At 47.6% G+C, this 15,000-nt stretch overlaps 1 protein-coding gene and 1 non-coding gene across 3 annotated transcripts in view; both read left to right on the plus strand.

The window, feature by feature from the left end:
* The window catches only part of abr (ABR activator of RhoGEF and GTPase), a 198,397-nt gene that overhangs the window by 178,508 nt on the left and 4,889 nt on the right, over positions 1-15,000 (plus strand). For both annotated transcript variants that reach the window (XM_056284764.1, XM_056284765.1), the window contains 6 exons: positions 8,748-8,807; positions 9,096-9,205; positions 9,752-9,891; positions 10,341-10,475; positions 10,701-10,806; positions 12,229-12,382. In XM_056284764.1, the coding sequence (XP_056140739.1) occupies positions 8,748-8,807; positions 9,096-9,205; positions 9,752-9,891; positions 10,341-10,475; positions 10,701-10,806; positions 12,229-12,382 (705 nt within the window). The remainder of the gene's footprint in view (positions 1-8,747; positions 8,808-9,095; positions 9,206-9,751; positions 9,892-10,340; positions 10,476-10,700; positions 10,807-12,228; positions 12,383-15,000) is intronic.
* Positions 147-219, plus strand: trnav-aac (transfer RNA valine (anticodon AAC)). Its single transcript has one exon. It is a non-coding gene; the product is annotated as a tRNA-Val (tRNA).

Consider the following 15,000-nt stretch of genomic DNA (forward strand, 5'->3'; position numbering starts at 1 on the left):
CGGGCAGGAACAGCTCTGAACCTTTTTCTTTTTTTTTTACAAGGCCATACCGGTAGTCGGTGGTGTCACATATCCTGCCCAGTACACTTGTGAGGGTGGAGGGGGTAGCATTATCTGTCCAGCTAGCCAGCTGATCCTACCAGCCAGTTCCTGTAGTGTAGTGGTTATCACGTTCGCCTAACACGCGAAAGGTCCTCGGTTCGAAACCGGGCAGGAACAGCTCTGAACCCTTTTCAAAAAAAATTTTTTTTTTTTCTACAAGGCCAAAGCCAAGAAGGAGAGCAGAGTATGAATTTATACAAGTGTGTTTGGTGTGTCGGTAATACAACAGAGTTCATTGAGGCACAAAAGAGAGAGAATTTTTCTTCTTTTTATTTTCAAGGAGTAAAAAGGGAAGGCACCCAAAACCATATTTTTAGAAACTACAAAGCACTGAAATAGTTCCAAAAGAAAGAAAGAAAGTTAGAGGTGGGCCAATCTCCATATCTTTGCACCATTCCCCGGCTTATCTGCACGTCTCTTCGTGGAGTTTAGTCCAAGTGAACAGGGTTGTGTACACATGCAGGTTTGGCTGCGGCCAGTTTATCTTTGTGACAGATACCATTACTGCCCACGTGGTGTTGTGTTGCTGTTTGTTTTTAAAACTTCAGATATAGCCCTGAATAGGGTCAGAAGAGTAACTGCACCCAACAGTGCATTTTATTTAGAGGGCATGTGTGTCCAGTAAACGGATGGTGGCCACATGCCTCCTGTTGCAGCGTGCCGGCTGTCGTCCTATCTGGCGCTGTAAATACCCAGGATGTAGAAGGCAGATGAGATGGGAGGAGCTGTATGGAACACATGGACGTGGAAAGTCCGACTAAACACGGGCCAGTACCTTAACCACCTGAGTCTAGGCACACACACACACACACACACAGACACACACACACACAGACAACACACACACACCACACACACACACACACACACAGCTGTACTCGTCCCTCAGAGAAAGAGGAACCACTCAGAGAACAATGTGTTCTATCACAGCAAGCTGGTCATGCTGGATGAGTGCTCTCTCTCTCTCTCCCTCTCTCTCTTTTTCTCTCTCTGTCTCTCCCCTCTCCTCCTTTCCCCCCCTCACTGATCAGCTTCTGTCTTTCCACTCTACCTGTCTGTCTTTGTCTGCTGATACTACACTGAGCTTTGTTTATCTGTATGTTATTCTATCCACCTTCTCTCTGTCTATGTTTATATATCCCCTTTATCTGTATATCTATCGATATTTCTGTCTTACAGTCTAGTATGTGTCTGAATTTCTCTATCTATCTATCTATCTATCTATCTATCTATCTATCTATCTATCTATCTATCTATCTATCTATCTATCTATCTATCTATCTATCTATCTATCTATCTATCTATCTATCTATCCATCTGTCTTGTCTCTGTCTGTCTCACAGCCAATCCTGGAGTTCTTTACAGGAACACAGTGTGTGTGTGTCCTCCAGTAAGTCAGTATGAGTACTAGTCAGAGTATATGAATGGTTGAACTGGGTTTTGAAGTAGTTCTGTGTTTGTGTTCTCCGGCTGCAGTCCTCATGGCTTCTCCTCATTCATATATGCCCTGATAGTCCTTCCAGTGCTACAAAGAGAGCTTTGAAATGTGACTGATGCGGTCATAACCGAAACCATATTGGCTCAAGGATGTCTCCTATAGACCACTCGTCAACTGCCTTCCTTTTATCTCCGCCAAGAAAACTGCCAGTATCAACAGAGAGAGAGAGAGAGAGGGAGAGAGAGAGAGAGAGAGAGAGAGAGAGAGAGAGAGAGAGAGAGAGAGAGAGGAGAGAGAGAGAGAGAGAGAGAGAGAGAGAGAGAGAGGAGAGAGAGAGAGAGAGAGAGAGAGAGAGAGAGAGAGAGAGAGAGAGAGAGAGAGAGAGGAAACACACACACAATCTGTTTCTGCATTCTTAAGAAGGGTTTCGGTCTACAAACGTTTTAGCTCTTTGGATTGATTTCAGGGGACTTAGAGTATACGGGACAAGGCCAAGGCCCTCCGTTTAGCTTTTGTTACCTACTGCCTGCATCCTTCTGGTTGCTTGCCTGAGCTGTCAGTCATAGATAAGACCCTTTTAATCCTTTGTTAAAGCTTAACTCGGGCGTCCGGGTAAGCTCAGCGGTCTACTCCGTTGCCTACCAACACGGGGATCTTCAGTTCGAATCCCCGTGTTGCCTCCGGCTTGGTCGGGTGTCTCTACAGTCACGATTGGCCTTGTCTGCGGGAGGGAAGCCAGATGTGGTATGTGTCCTGGTCGCCGCACTAGCACCTCTTGTGGTTGGTCGGGGGTGCCTGTTCGGGGGGGAGGGGAACTGGGGAGGGGGGGGAATAGCATGATCCTCCCATGCGCTACGTCCCCCTGGTGAAACGTCTCACTGTCAGGTGAAAAGAACATATATCGGAGGAGGCATGTGGCAGTCTGCAGCCCTCCCTAGATCGGCAGGGGGGGTGGAGCAGCGACCGGGACGGCTCGGAAGGGCGGGGTAATTGGCCAGGTACAGCTGAAGAGAAAAGGGGGGGCGGGGCTTAACTCTTTGTTTTTTGTCAGCCGAGTCACTCCCAGTCCCAGTCACAATTGATTTCCAGCAGAGGCGTAAAAACCAGGTCCAGAAAGTAAATGTCCAAGCCGTGTATTTGCTCCAACCATGTTACTAAACCAGCTAGTGTGAGGGAGTGGTGTTGACTAGAATCTGCTGGTGTAGTGCATGAGTAGAGCAAATACATGGTTTGGACTTCTAGTTTCTGGACCTGGTTTTTACACCTCTGATTTCCAGTACCGGTATCCCTCACCGGTCTCGTCAAGCCCTCTGTCCTATGGTTTTACTGAAGGTACAGAACATAAAATTCAGTAAAAACAACTTCGACGTAAGGTTTTGCCTCTTACAGCTTCTTAGTGAGACTGTTTAAGTCGGTAGGATTTTAATACCGAAGCATTTCTCCTGAATCAGTGTTGGTGTATAAAGACCAGACGCCGTAAGGAGGTTTGACGTGATGAATTTTGCATCTCTGAATGTCTGAATTGAATTGTTGAATACTCAGGAAGGCATAGTCATGTTTTAAGCTTTAGTGACACACAGGGTTTTAAATAATCACATTTTGCTGTACGTTCCCCATGAAGTATTGCGGTTTTTCATGTTTGATTTTAGAAAGAGTTGACTGAGCCTTGAATCATATTTATAATGTGATATTAGAAAAATCACAAGCATCGAATTGGTGCTGACACTTTGCTCTAATATTGAAGGGGGGGGTTGTATATTCTGAGCCCTACTGTTTATACTTGTCCTTAAACATAGTACTTCCCAGGAAAGGAAAAAAACAAGCAGGCTATCTTTCTTGAGGCTCTTTCTTTCTCAAGTTGTTTTTATGAAATATAAACCCAGATGAAGAAAGTGTTAAGAGCCACTCACTGCAAAGAGCCTTCAAATTTATATTTATACAACTCAATTCAACTCCTCCTCTTCCCCGGGTTTGTGAAAAATTAGCAGAGGTTAGTAGGAAGGAAATGGGTAGCGGGGGACATTTTTCCCCCTTCTGTGCTTATTTGAAGGGTTATAAGAGGCTTCATCAATTTGAGTTGGACCCTTGCCCACTTTATTTCCTGCAGTAGCTGAGTCAAGACTCCCTCACTGTGAGGAACAAGCCTTAGCTCAAAACCCGGACCCTGCTGGGAAAATGGGCTCGAACAATATCAGGAGCCCATGGATCCGATACCGAATGGCTTTGTTTTACGAGCTAAGGAACTACACTCACTTAAAACTTTAATGTGCCCAGCCTCATGTTGACAGTAATGACGTGCGCTGGCTCCGTTGTTCACCCGAATACCATTACTTTCTGCAATGCAAGCACCAGCGTCAGGCGGTAAGGGCATAACGGTGTAGTGTAAATGCGAAACAGTCAGCGGCTTAATCGGCATGTAAAAGAAGAAGAAGAAAAAAGACATCATGGGCTTTTGCAGAAGTACCTCCACCAGTCTGAATGTCTCACACAACTAGCTGATTCACGTAAATTAACTGGGACACATGCTTAAAGAGCAGCTAAACCCCTAGACGTTTGTGCGTTTACTACCATTTAAAGGTGTAAAACCACTGACAAAACCACAGACTGTTGAGCGTGCTTGCCCATTAGCGCAACTAAATCAAACGGACCCGTCGATGATGTTATTAGCTGCAACTGTGTTTATCATGCTATGCTTACATCAACTTGGTCCCAAGATCAGCCCAGCAATTTTAGATAGTTTTTCCACTTTTAGATGGTAGCAAACACACTCAAAGTACTGTGTTTAGTTGGCCTATAAAAACTCGGCCACCTGTCATTCATCATGTGTCATCAGTACTCCTCTTTCACAGAGCATCATGGAATTGTGGTCCAGAATAGGACTGAATGTTATAGGGAAAAAAATAAACGTTATTTTTTATTTATTTTTTTCCGATATGTACTGTGAAAGCCCTGTGATGGCCTGGCGGGGCCCTGTGATGGCCTGGCGGCCTGTCCAGGGTGTCTCCCCGCCTGCCGCCCAGTGACTGCTGGATAGACTCCAGCATCCCTGCGACCCTGAGAGCAGGATAAGCGGTTTGGATAATGGCTGGATGGGTGGATGTGTTGTGAAAATAAAGAAAAACAGGAGTAACATAATTTCACCAAATAAACACCACCTTTTAACTTCTGGAGCTTCATCCGCAAAGAATTTATCATTCCAGCAATGATTCAGGTGATTTCAGAGGAGAAAATAAGGCGGTTGTTCAGTACTCTAGTTGATTCAGTACTCTGGTTTCCAGTGTTTTTTTTCATAAGCAAAATAAAAGAACTACAAACATATTTTAAATGTCCTTGCTAGTTTTGGATTTCTATCAAGCAGTAAAAAAAAGTTTCAGTGAACACAACTGATGGGCCCAATTTGTCTTACATTCCATCCTTTGCAGTGTCGCTGTTGCACATTGCAACGCCGATGCTGAAACGATGTATTGTTCAGCCCTAGTCCAGACCTCAGCCCTAGTCCAGACCTTGAGGGTGGGATGTAGGCTTAGCGTAGAAGTCAGACTGAAGCACTTGTTGGACCTCGCCAAGGGCAAATTGCCGAACCTTCAGCGAGATCCTTTTTTTTCCCCGCCCAAAGAACACATGGTGCCCTTTTCACCACGTATACAGCGGCGATGCTTGGCCAACGTCCCAAAATGACAGTTTTGCTTACTGGAACCAACAAGAACTAGAAGATATCCGAAGCATATAGCCGCTCAAGGCGACATTCCTGCATGGCTTTCTCAATATGTCTCATTTCATTTGCCTCGCCGTCCATTCAATGTGACACTTGTGTGGTGAAATGAAAAGAGGTACATTTGATCCGTGGGTGTGTAGCGGTTAGCCATGCCAGGCTGAATGAGCTGTTTGATTATGTGTGAAAGAGGAGTCTTTGTGTAATCTAATGTAGTTAATTTCTGTCAATTAGGTTTGGTCAGAGCTCTCTGGCTGACCATTCTACACCCTCCCCCCCACACACACACACGCACACACGTGTACGCACACACAGAGCTAAACATAAAGACGCTATGCATGGGAGGGCAGCCGTGGTGTATTTGTCTTCATCAGATGTTAGCTTGCGGGGGTTTTATTAAGGGGCAGGAGAAAAAAAAACTCAGTGCATTTTCTAATGTTTTCCCAGAAGTTGACTAAATATAGACAGGCCAGTCTGGGAATTTCTATCCGGGAACAAAAAGCAAACAAAAAAACAAGATGCTGCCTTCTTGTTTTGTGTTGTTTTATTTAGCAATAGGAAATAGCCACCAGAAGATAGCAAGCCGACGGTGGACAGGCTTGGGTTGGAAAGCAATTTTTGTTTGGGGTTTCTGCCGGCCACGCTCTGGTTTGTTATTGAGATTCAAACAGCTAACCTCTTCAGTATGATGCCGGTTAGAGTGGTTAAACTAGGGTGTGGTGGTGTGTAATCCTAGTATGTCGAAGTAGACTGTTGTTCTTCTGTTGAATCAACCCCTAGACCAGATTAGATGGGTGATTCTGGGGAGGTAGGTTGGTGCAGTCCACCATGCTATCTCCCAGGGATGGAGAATTTTCCGCGATGATCAATAAAATGGTGTTCATTGTGTGTTTGTTTAAAGCTGCTACGAGGAGTTTTCCACTGATTATTCATTGGTGTCCATTTAATTTCGATGCCTTTGTGTGACCTACATGAGTAAATGAGGCCATCAGCGAGAAGATAAAATATTGCTGTATAATGAATAGCAATATCCATCCATTATCCAAACTGCTTATCCTGCTCAGGGTCACGGGGATGCTGGAGCCTATCCCAGCAGTCGTTGGGCGGCAAGCGGGGAGACACCCTGGACAGGCCGCCAGTCCATCACAGGGCCAACACACATTCACACCCAGGGACAATTTAGTATGGCCGATTCACCTGACGTACCTGTCTTTAGACTGTGGCAGGAAACCGGAGCACCCGGAGGAAACCCACGCAGACACGGGGAGAACATGCAAACTCCAAATATTTTCTAAATAAAAATAAAATAAATGTATTTATTTTATGGGCCTCCTGAAGCAGCAGACAGGTACCGGGAGGCCAGAAGGGCTACCGCTTCGGCGGTCGTGAAAGCAAAAACTCGGGTGTGGGAGGAGTTTGGCGAGGCTATGGAGGAGGACTTTTGGTTGGCCTCAAGGAAGTTCTGGCAAACCATCGGGCAACTCAGGAAGGGAAAGCAGGGCTTGACTCAGGCTGTGTTCAGCCGGGGAAGGGAACTGTTGACCTGGACTGGGGATGTTGTTGAGCGATGGAAAGAACACTTTGAGGAGCTCCTGAACCCAACTAACACGTCCTCAGTGGAGGAGGTAGAGTCTGAAGACTCAGGGGAAGCCCCACCCATATCCCTGGCAGAGGTCTCTGAGGTAGTTAAAAAGCTTCTCGGTGGCAAGGCGCCGGGTGTGGATGAGATGCTGAAGGCTCTGGACATTGTTGGGATGTCTTGGTTGACACGCCGCGTGGAGGTCGGAGACAGTACCTGTGGAGTGGTAGGCTGGGGTGGTGCTTCTCATATTCAAAAAGGGGGACCGGAGGGTGTGCTCCAATTACTGGGGCATCACATTGATCTGCCTCACTGGGAAAGTCTACTCTAGGGTGCTCGAAAGGAGGCTCCGACCGATTGTCGAACCTCAGATCCAGGAGTAACAATCCGGATTCCATCCTGGCCGTGGAACAACGGACCAACTCTTTACCCTTGCAGAAGTGCTGAGGGGGGCATGGGAGTTTGACCAGCCAGTCCACATGTGTTTTGTGGACTTGGAGAAGGCTTATGACCGTGTATCCCGGGGCAGTCTGTGGGGGGTACCGCGGGAGTATGGGGTACCGTGGCAGTTGCTACAAGCCACCCGGTCCTTGTATAACCAAAGTGAGAGCTGTGTCCGCATTTTTGGCACAAAGTCAAACACGTTTTCGGTGGGTGTCGGACTCTGTCAAGGTTGTCCCTTGTCTCCGATTCTGTTTGTGATATTCATGGACAGGATCTCAAGGCACAGCCAAGGTGATGAGTGTGTCCGTTTTGGGAACCTCAGAATTGCATCTCTGCTCTTCGCAGATGATGTGGTTTTGTTGGCTTCATCAGAACGCGACCTCCAGCGAATGGCTGGGATGAGAGTCAGCACCTCCAAGTCTGAGTCCATGGTTCTCTACCGGAAAATGGTGGATTGCTCCCTCCGGGTTGGGGATGAGTTATTGCCTCAAGTGAAGGAGTTCAAGTATCTCGGGGTCTTGTTCACAAGTGAGATTGACAGGCGGATTGGTGCAGCATCAGCAGTAATGCGGATCTTGTACCAGACCGTTGTGGCAAAGAAGGAGCTGAGCCGGAAGGAAAAGCTCTCAATTTACCAGTCACTCTTCGTTCCAGTCCTCAGCTTTGGGTAGTGACCGAAAGGGTGAAATCGCAGATACAAGCGGCTGAAATGAGTTTCCTCCGTAGGGTGTCTGGGCTCGGCCTTAGAGATAAGGTGAGGAGCTCAGACATCCAGAGGGAGCTCGGGGTAGAGCCACTGCTCCTTCGCATTGAAAGGAGCCAGTTGAGATGGTTCAGGCATCTGATTAGGATGCCTCGGGGTAGACCCAACACTCGCTGGAGGGACTACATGTCCAATCTGGCCTGGGAACACCTTGGGATCCCTCAGGGGGAGCTGGAGGGCATTGCTGGAGAGAGGGACGTCTGGAGTGCCCTACTTAGCTTGCTGCCACCGTGACCCGACCCTGGAAAAGTGGCTGAAAATGAGATAAATAAATAAAATAATAGATAAAAATATAAATAAATATGAAATAAATAAATATTTTCTATTCAAGTATGTGCCTCCGAGTCGGATTCATAAACTGATTTATGGCACGCAGACCAAACACATACAGCCACAATTAGAGATCCATTACCTCATGACTGCATCTTACAAAACAGCACTACGTCTCTCTTCCTCTTCTCTACAAAACAAATGCACCAGATACCGGAGGGTGAATGCACATCCTTGTGCTCAGGCAACCTTTGTGCGAAATGAAGTTGATCTCCCGCAAAACACTGCCGTTTCTGTCCACAGAGTCGACAGAAATCCCACACTCTGGCTTTAACTAAACGCCTAAAACCCAGTTCTACGAAGGCACGGTTGTGTTTGTAGTTTGTTACTGACAGCCGGTCAACGCTCACGTTGCTTTTGTCTCTGTTGTGTCTTTCAGCTGGACCCTCAGACGGTGCAGTCCAAGAACTGGCACATGGACGTCATCGAGATGAACGGGGTAAGACACAGTTTCGCGTGATTTTATCACCGCCAGGATCTCTCCTCGTGGTTATGTAAGCAGCGACATGCACTGCTCACGCTTCAACCACGCTAATAGGTGTTGGCTAGGATGTGCTGCTGTGTATAGTAACTGTTCTGAGCAGTATTTTATTGTTTGCAAGGAAAATGCAAAGGCTCCCCAATTTTCCTGATTAAGTCTTGTATCAGTCACAGAACAGTAACTCACAAGGCGTCCCCACGTTTTATGTTTAAATTGCTGTTCACTGGCCTGTGGGGTTGTTTTCAGATAAAAGTGGAATTCTCTATGAAGTTTACGAGTCGCGACTTAAGCCTGAAGAGGACGCCGTCCAAAAAACAAAGCGGGGTGTTTGGAGTCAAAATCAACGTAGTGACAAAGTAAGTCCGCGACTTCGACCTTTTTTTCCTTTTTTTTTTTTCCCCATCATGGAATCGCTGTTCTAAAGCTGAAATCTGTGATTTCCTGTCACTTCCTGTTGGCAGTGAGGACTACAAACCAGGTGTAGCAGCCATTGTGGCTGGTGTGCCATCAGCTCAGCAGTGAATAGTTCCCACCCTTGTAAAAATGGATCCTGGGACCAAAGCTAACACAGACAGTCTGATGTATTACAGTCTACATCACACTACTGGGAACACTGTTGTACACTAATATTGATTGTAGGATTGGTAATGTGTTTGTTGCTGCACAACTGGTCATCCTACCTGGTCAGAAAACATCAGCAGCGGTACAAGGAGAGTGACTCCAACCATGGTGAAGATACCAGTTAGTAAATGTGACCTGACTCCATGGTGCAGATGGGTTAAGTTACTTATTAATGGAGCGAAATCTCAGGTTTCAGCTTTAAAATGAACAGGGCAGAAGAGCTCAGTTGTGTGAACATCAGGAAGTGCGACGTTGGGTTGAATGGTGCTTTACCCCAACAGGCGTGAACGCTCCAAGGTGCCTTACATCGTCCGCCAGTGCATTGAGGAAGTGGAGAAGAGGGGCATCGATGAAGTAGGAATCTACAGAATCTCAGGGGTGGCCACTGATATCCAGGCCCTAAAATCAGCGTTTGACACCAGTAAGACAACACACACACACACTCTCTCTCTCTCTCTCTCTGTCTCCCTCCCCCGCCTCAGCTGTAGGTCAAACAAACAGGCCCACCAGACAAGACCCCTTACCTCAGCTGTAAGGAGCATGTTTATAGGAAAGGGCCCTTTTGGTCCAGAGGGAAGATGAGGAACACCAGCTGTCAGCTTTGTGTTGACTAAATCTCTCTCAGCCGCTCAGACTGCCCTGCGGCTGACTAAACCGGGCTGACCGTCACCCTGCATTCGTGTCTGTCACCGAGAACCGCATCTGCACCTGTGTCCGACTGGCTGTTGTGTAAGCTAGGGCGTTGCGTCATTCCTGGAGCGAGAATGAGAACTAAGCAGATGTGTTGCTGTCTGTGTGAGTCTTGTTATCATTTTGTTTCTTCCGTTTCTAATCCGGCTGTCTGTCGGTCTGTGTGTCTGTCTCCCGCAGATACCAAAGACATCCTGGTGATGCTGAGCGACATGGACATCAACGCCATCGCAGGGACTCTGAAGCTTTACTTCAGGGAACTGCCAGAGCCTCTGCTCACCGATTGCCTCTACCCCGCCTTCATGGAGGGCATAGGTGTGACCTCTCACCTCCGAACCTCGAACAGTAGACCAGGAAATGGGATTGTTGTCTGCGCTTTGTTAACTAGAGAATGCCATACGCTGTACTTTTAGCTGTTAGGACGATACAAGGGATTAAAGTGGGTGAGACATTTTAAGCAAGGGATTAAGTAAATGGGATGTCTGAGTATGAGTACGATCTGAAATATCTTTCTCTCTCTCTTTCTCCTCTCTTTCATAGCTCTCTCAGACCCGGCAGCCAAGGAGAATTGTATGAGGCATCTGCTGCGATCCCTGCCTGACCCCAACCTAATCACCTTCCTCACCCTTCTAGAGCACCTCAAGAGGTAAACACACACATGCTTATACCACATAGGCAAGGCTCAGCGTTCTCGGTTTTTATTTTTCAAAGCCATCCAGCATGCCGAATTTCGCCACAAGAGGACACTGTTACATAACCTCACACGAACAGGAACAACTTTTGGATCCGTTGAAACATGAAATCCGGGTGAAAATCGGTTTCAACCGATCTGCTCCTTATAAAAAATCTGGGTATTTTTCGGTGAAAATCGGTAAAAACTGAAAACGCTGAGCCTTGCACATAGGTCACCTTAAGCATCAAGGTGCCGTTGAAGGCATGTTGTCAACTTGGTTTTAGCACCAACTATGCTAGCTAAGGTTTCTTAACTTATGTACAAGTTGACTCTGCCTCCTACTGGAGAGTCCAGCTCCAGTATTAAAGATACAGTCCAAGGAGAATCATATTTTCCAATGTTGTTGTATTTCTTAACATGTCTGTTAATGTAAAGTCACCCAAAATATATTAGAACCGCTGTTGGTGTGAAAATATCGCCCCCTGGTTGTCGACATAATTAAACCCTTCCAGAAAACCATTCTGCTTCTGGTAATAAATTAAATAATCTAATACTCTGATTTGATTGGACAATCAATCACTTGTCATCATCAGAATAGTTGCCTAGCAACATCATGCTACTTGGCGAACTAGCTAGCTATCGATAAAGGCGCTTGTGAACTCGGGGCCACATCCACTCAACATCCTTAGAATTGGCTGTGTTCAAAGAAGGTGTGCAAGAGCAGTTATAACAAATCAAATGATACCTCTGGAAGTTAAAAGATCACACCCCTAACATCAGTATTCCACAATGAAACTTGTCCGACTGAATTAAACTCCCTGGACTGGATCTTTTAAGTCTCCGTCTACTGTGGTTTACAGAACCAGCAACCGCACACCAAAGATAAACAACACTGTGCTCTAAAGGGTTGTTTCTTTTCAGAGGCGGGTGTGGTTTAAATGTGAACTTACTGAACAGTCGGAAAGCAACCGGTGGTGTAAACTGGTCGTCACATCAAGAGGTGGCTTAGAGATGCACTCACCTGTTAAACAGAGAGTCACAGTAGTGCGTAGGGCTGAACAGACCTCATCTGGTCACCACGTGGTCTCATCATTAACCTCTGACCTTCAGCCCCGGGGCCGTTAAACCAGAATGACCGATGTCACCGTGTTTACTGAGTTCTCAGATCTGGCATCAGATTTATGTTGACGGATCCAAAAGTGAGAAAGAAGCTGCATGGAGGCAGCGCCGTCTATGCCCCCATCAAAGCTGCAGGTTCCTGTCGGTTCTCCGAACGTATGGGCACCGTCAGAACGCCGCCGTGGTGAAGTGGGGGTATAAGCCGCAGCTGATTTTCATGGCATTTGTAAAAGCGTGGTAGTAACCTTGTCTGGCTGCTGGGTGTCGCTCTCGCAGGGTTGCTGAAAAGGAGCCCGTCAACAAGATGTCGCTACATAACCTGGCCACCGTGTTCGGCCCAACTCTGCTCCGGCCTTCAGAATCAGAGAGCACCAAGGGGCAACAAATCACGTCCGCCTCCGACATCTGGTCACATGACGTCATGGCACAGGTAACTAGATAGTGTGTGTGTGTGTGTGTGTGTGTGTGTGTACACAGAATCCCATTTGAATAAGAGCCCTTTAGGGTGGAAACGTGTGCTGTAATACCCGTGTGTCTGACATGGCGTGGGCTGTAATACCCGTGTGTCTGACATGGCGTGTGCTGTAATACCCGTGTGTCTGACATGGCGTGGGCTGTAATACCCGTGTGTCTAGCATGGCGTGGGCTGTAATACCCGTGTGTCTGACATGGCGTGTGCTGTAATACCCGTGTGTCTGACATGGCGTGTGCTGTAATACCCGTGTGTCTGACATGGCGTGTGCTGTAATACCCGTGTGTCTGACATGGCGTGTGCTGTAATACCCGTGTGTCTGACATGGCGTGGGCTGTAATACCCGTGTGTCTGACATGGCGTGTGCTGTAATACCCGTGTGTCTGACATGGCGTGGGCTGTAATACCCGTGTGTCTGACATGGCGTGGGCTGTAATACCCGTGTGTCTGACATGGCGTGTGCTGTAATACCCGTGTGTCTGACATGGCGTGGGCTGTAATACCCGTGTGTCTAGCATGGCGTGTGCTGTAATACCCGTGTGTCTGACATGGCGTGTGCTGTAATACCCGTGTGTCTGACATGGCGTGGGCTGTAATACCCGTGTGTCTGACATGGCGTGTGCTGTAATACCCGTGTGTCTGACATGGCGTGGGCTGTAATACCCGTGTGAGAGGTTCTGTGAGTCGCCCTGTTCCCCGTCTTAAGGAAGGTGGGTAAGTTTGGGGTTTTTCAGCCAAGCCCTTCAGTGTCCTGTACCAGAAGGGTGAAATAAGCCTTTGCAGAGCCGGTTGCAGCGCGGCGACCGGCGTCGCCGCGGCAACCCTCCCAGCTGTATTTAGGCTGTTGGTCATCCCTTCATCACAGCCGAGAGATGAGTTTCCTGTTCGCAAATCATCTCGTTTCTTGGCAGCGTAAACAGCGGCCAAAGTAAATCACCGGGAGAGAGGCAGGAAGCCGGGCCCCCGTGTTGCCGTGGAGCGAGCTGTGCTGTTTGTGTCGTGGGTTTGGTTTTTTTCTTTTTTAGGTTCTGAATGTTGACGTGTCGGTAAACAGCCTCTCAGAAACCAGCACCTGTTTCCGCAAGCAGACACATCTCATGAGGAAACGACAAACACAACACACGTTGCTTTACCCGCTCCACAAACACAACACACGATGCTTTACCCGCTCGACAAACACAACACACGATGCTTTACCTGCTCGACCAACACAACACACGATGCTTTACCCGCTCCACAAACACAACACGATGCTTTACCCGCTCGACAAACACAACACACGATACTTTACCCGCTCGACAAACACAACACACGATGCTTTACCCGCTCGACAAACACAACACACGATGCTTTACCTGCTCGACAAACACAACACACGATGCTTTACCCGCTCAACAAACACAACACACGATGCTTTACCCGCTCCACAAACACAACACACGATGCTTTACCCGCTCAACAAACACAACACACGATACTTTACCCGCTCGACAAACACAACACACGATGCTTTACCTGCTCGACCAACACAACACACGATGCTTTACCCGCTCAACAAACACAACACACGATGCTTTACCCGCTCCACAAACACAACACACGATGCTTTACCCGCTCAACAAACACAACACACGATGCTTTACCCGCTCAACAAACACAACACACGATGCTTTACCCGCTCGACAAACACAACACACGATGCTTTACCCGCTCCACAAACACAACACACGATACTTTACCCGCTCCACAAACACAACACACGATGCTTCACCCGCTCCACAAACACAACACACATTGCTTTACCCGCTCCACAAACACAACACACGATGCTTTACCCGCTCGACAAACACAACACACGATGCTTTACCCGCTCGACAAACACAACACACGATGCTTTACCCGCTCAACAAACACAACACGATGCTTTACCCGCTCAACAAACACAACACGATGCTTTACCCGCTCCACAAACACAACACACGATGCTTTACCCGCTCAACAAACACAACACACGATGCTTCACCCACTCCACAAACACAACACACGATGCTTTACCCGCTCAACAAACACAACACACGATGCTTTACCCGCTCGACAAACACAACACACGATGCTTTACCCGCTCGACAAACACAACACACGATGCTTTACCCGCTCGACAAACACAACACACGATGCTTTACCCGCTCCACAAACACAACACACGATGCTTTACCCGCTCGACAAACACAACACACGATGCTTCACCCGCTCCACAAACACAACACACGATGCTTTACCCGCTCCACAAACACAACACACGATGCTTTACCCGCTCAACAAACACAACACACGATGCTTTACCCGCTCGACAAACACAACACACGATGCTTTACCCGCTCAACAAACACAACACACGATGCTTTACCCGCTCAACAAACACAACACACGATGCTTTACCCGCTCCACAAACACAACACACGATGCTTTACCCGCTCGACAAACACAACACACGATGCTTCACCCGCTCCACAAACACAACACACGATGCTTTACCCGCTCCACAAACACAACACACGATGCTTTACCCGCTCAAC

This window comes from Lampris incognitus, chromosome 8 (assembly GCF_029633865.1).
Source record: "Lampris incognitus isolate fLamInc1 chromosome 8, fLamInc1.hap2, whole genome shotgun sequence".
In the NCBI taxonomy this organism is placed as follows: Eukaryota; Metazoa; Chordata; class Actinopteri; order Lampriformes; family Lampridae; genus Lampris; species Lampris incognitus.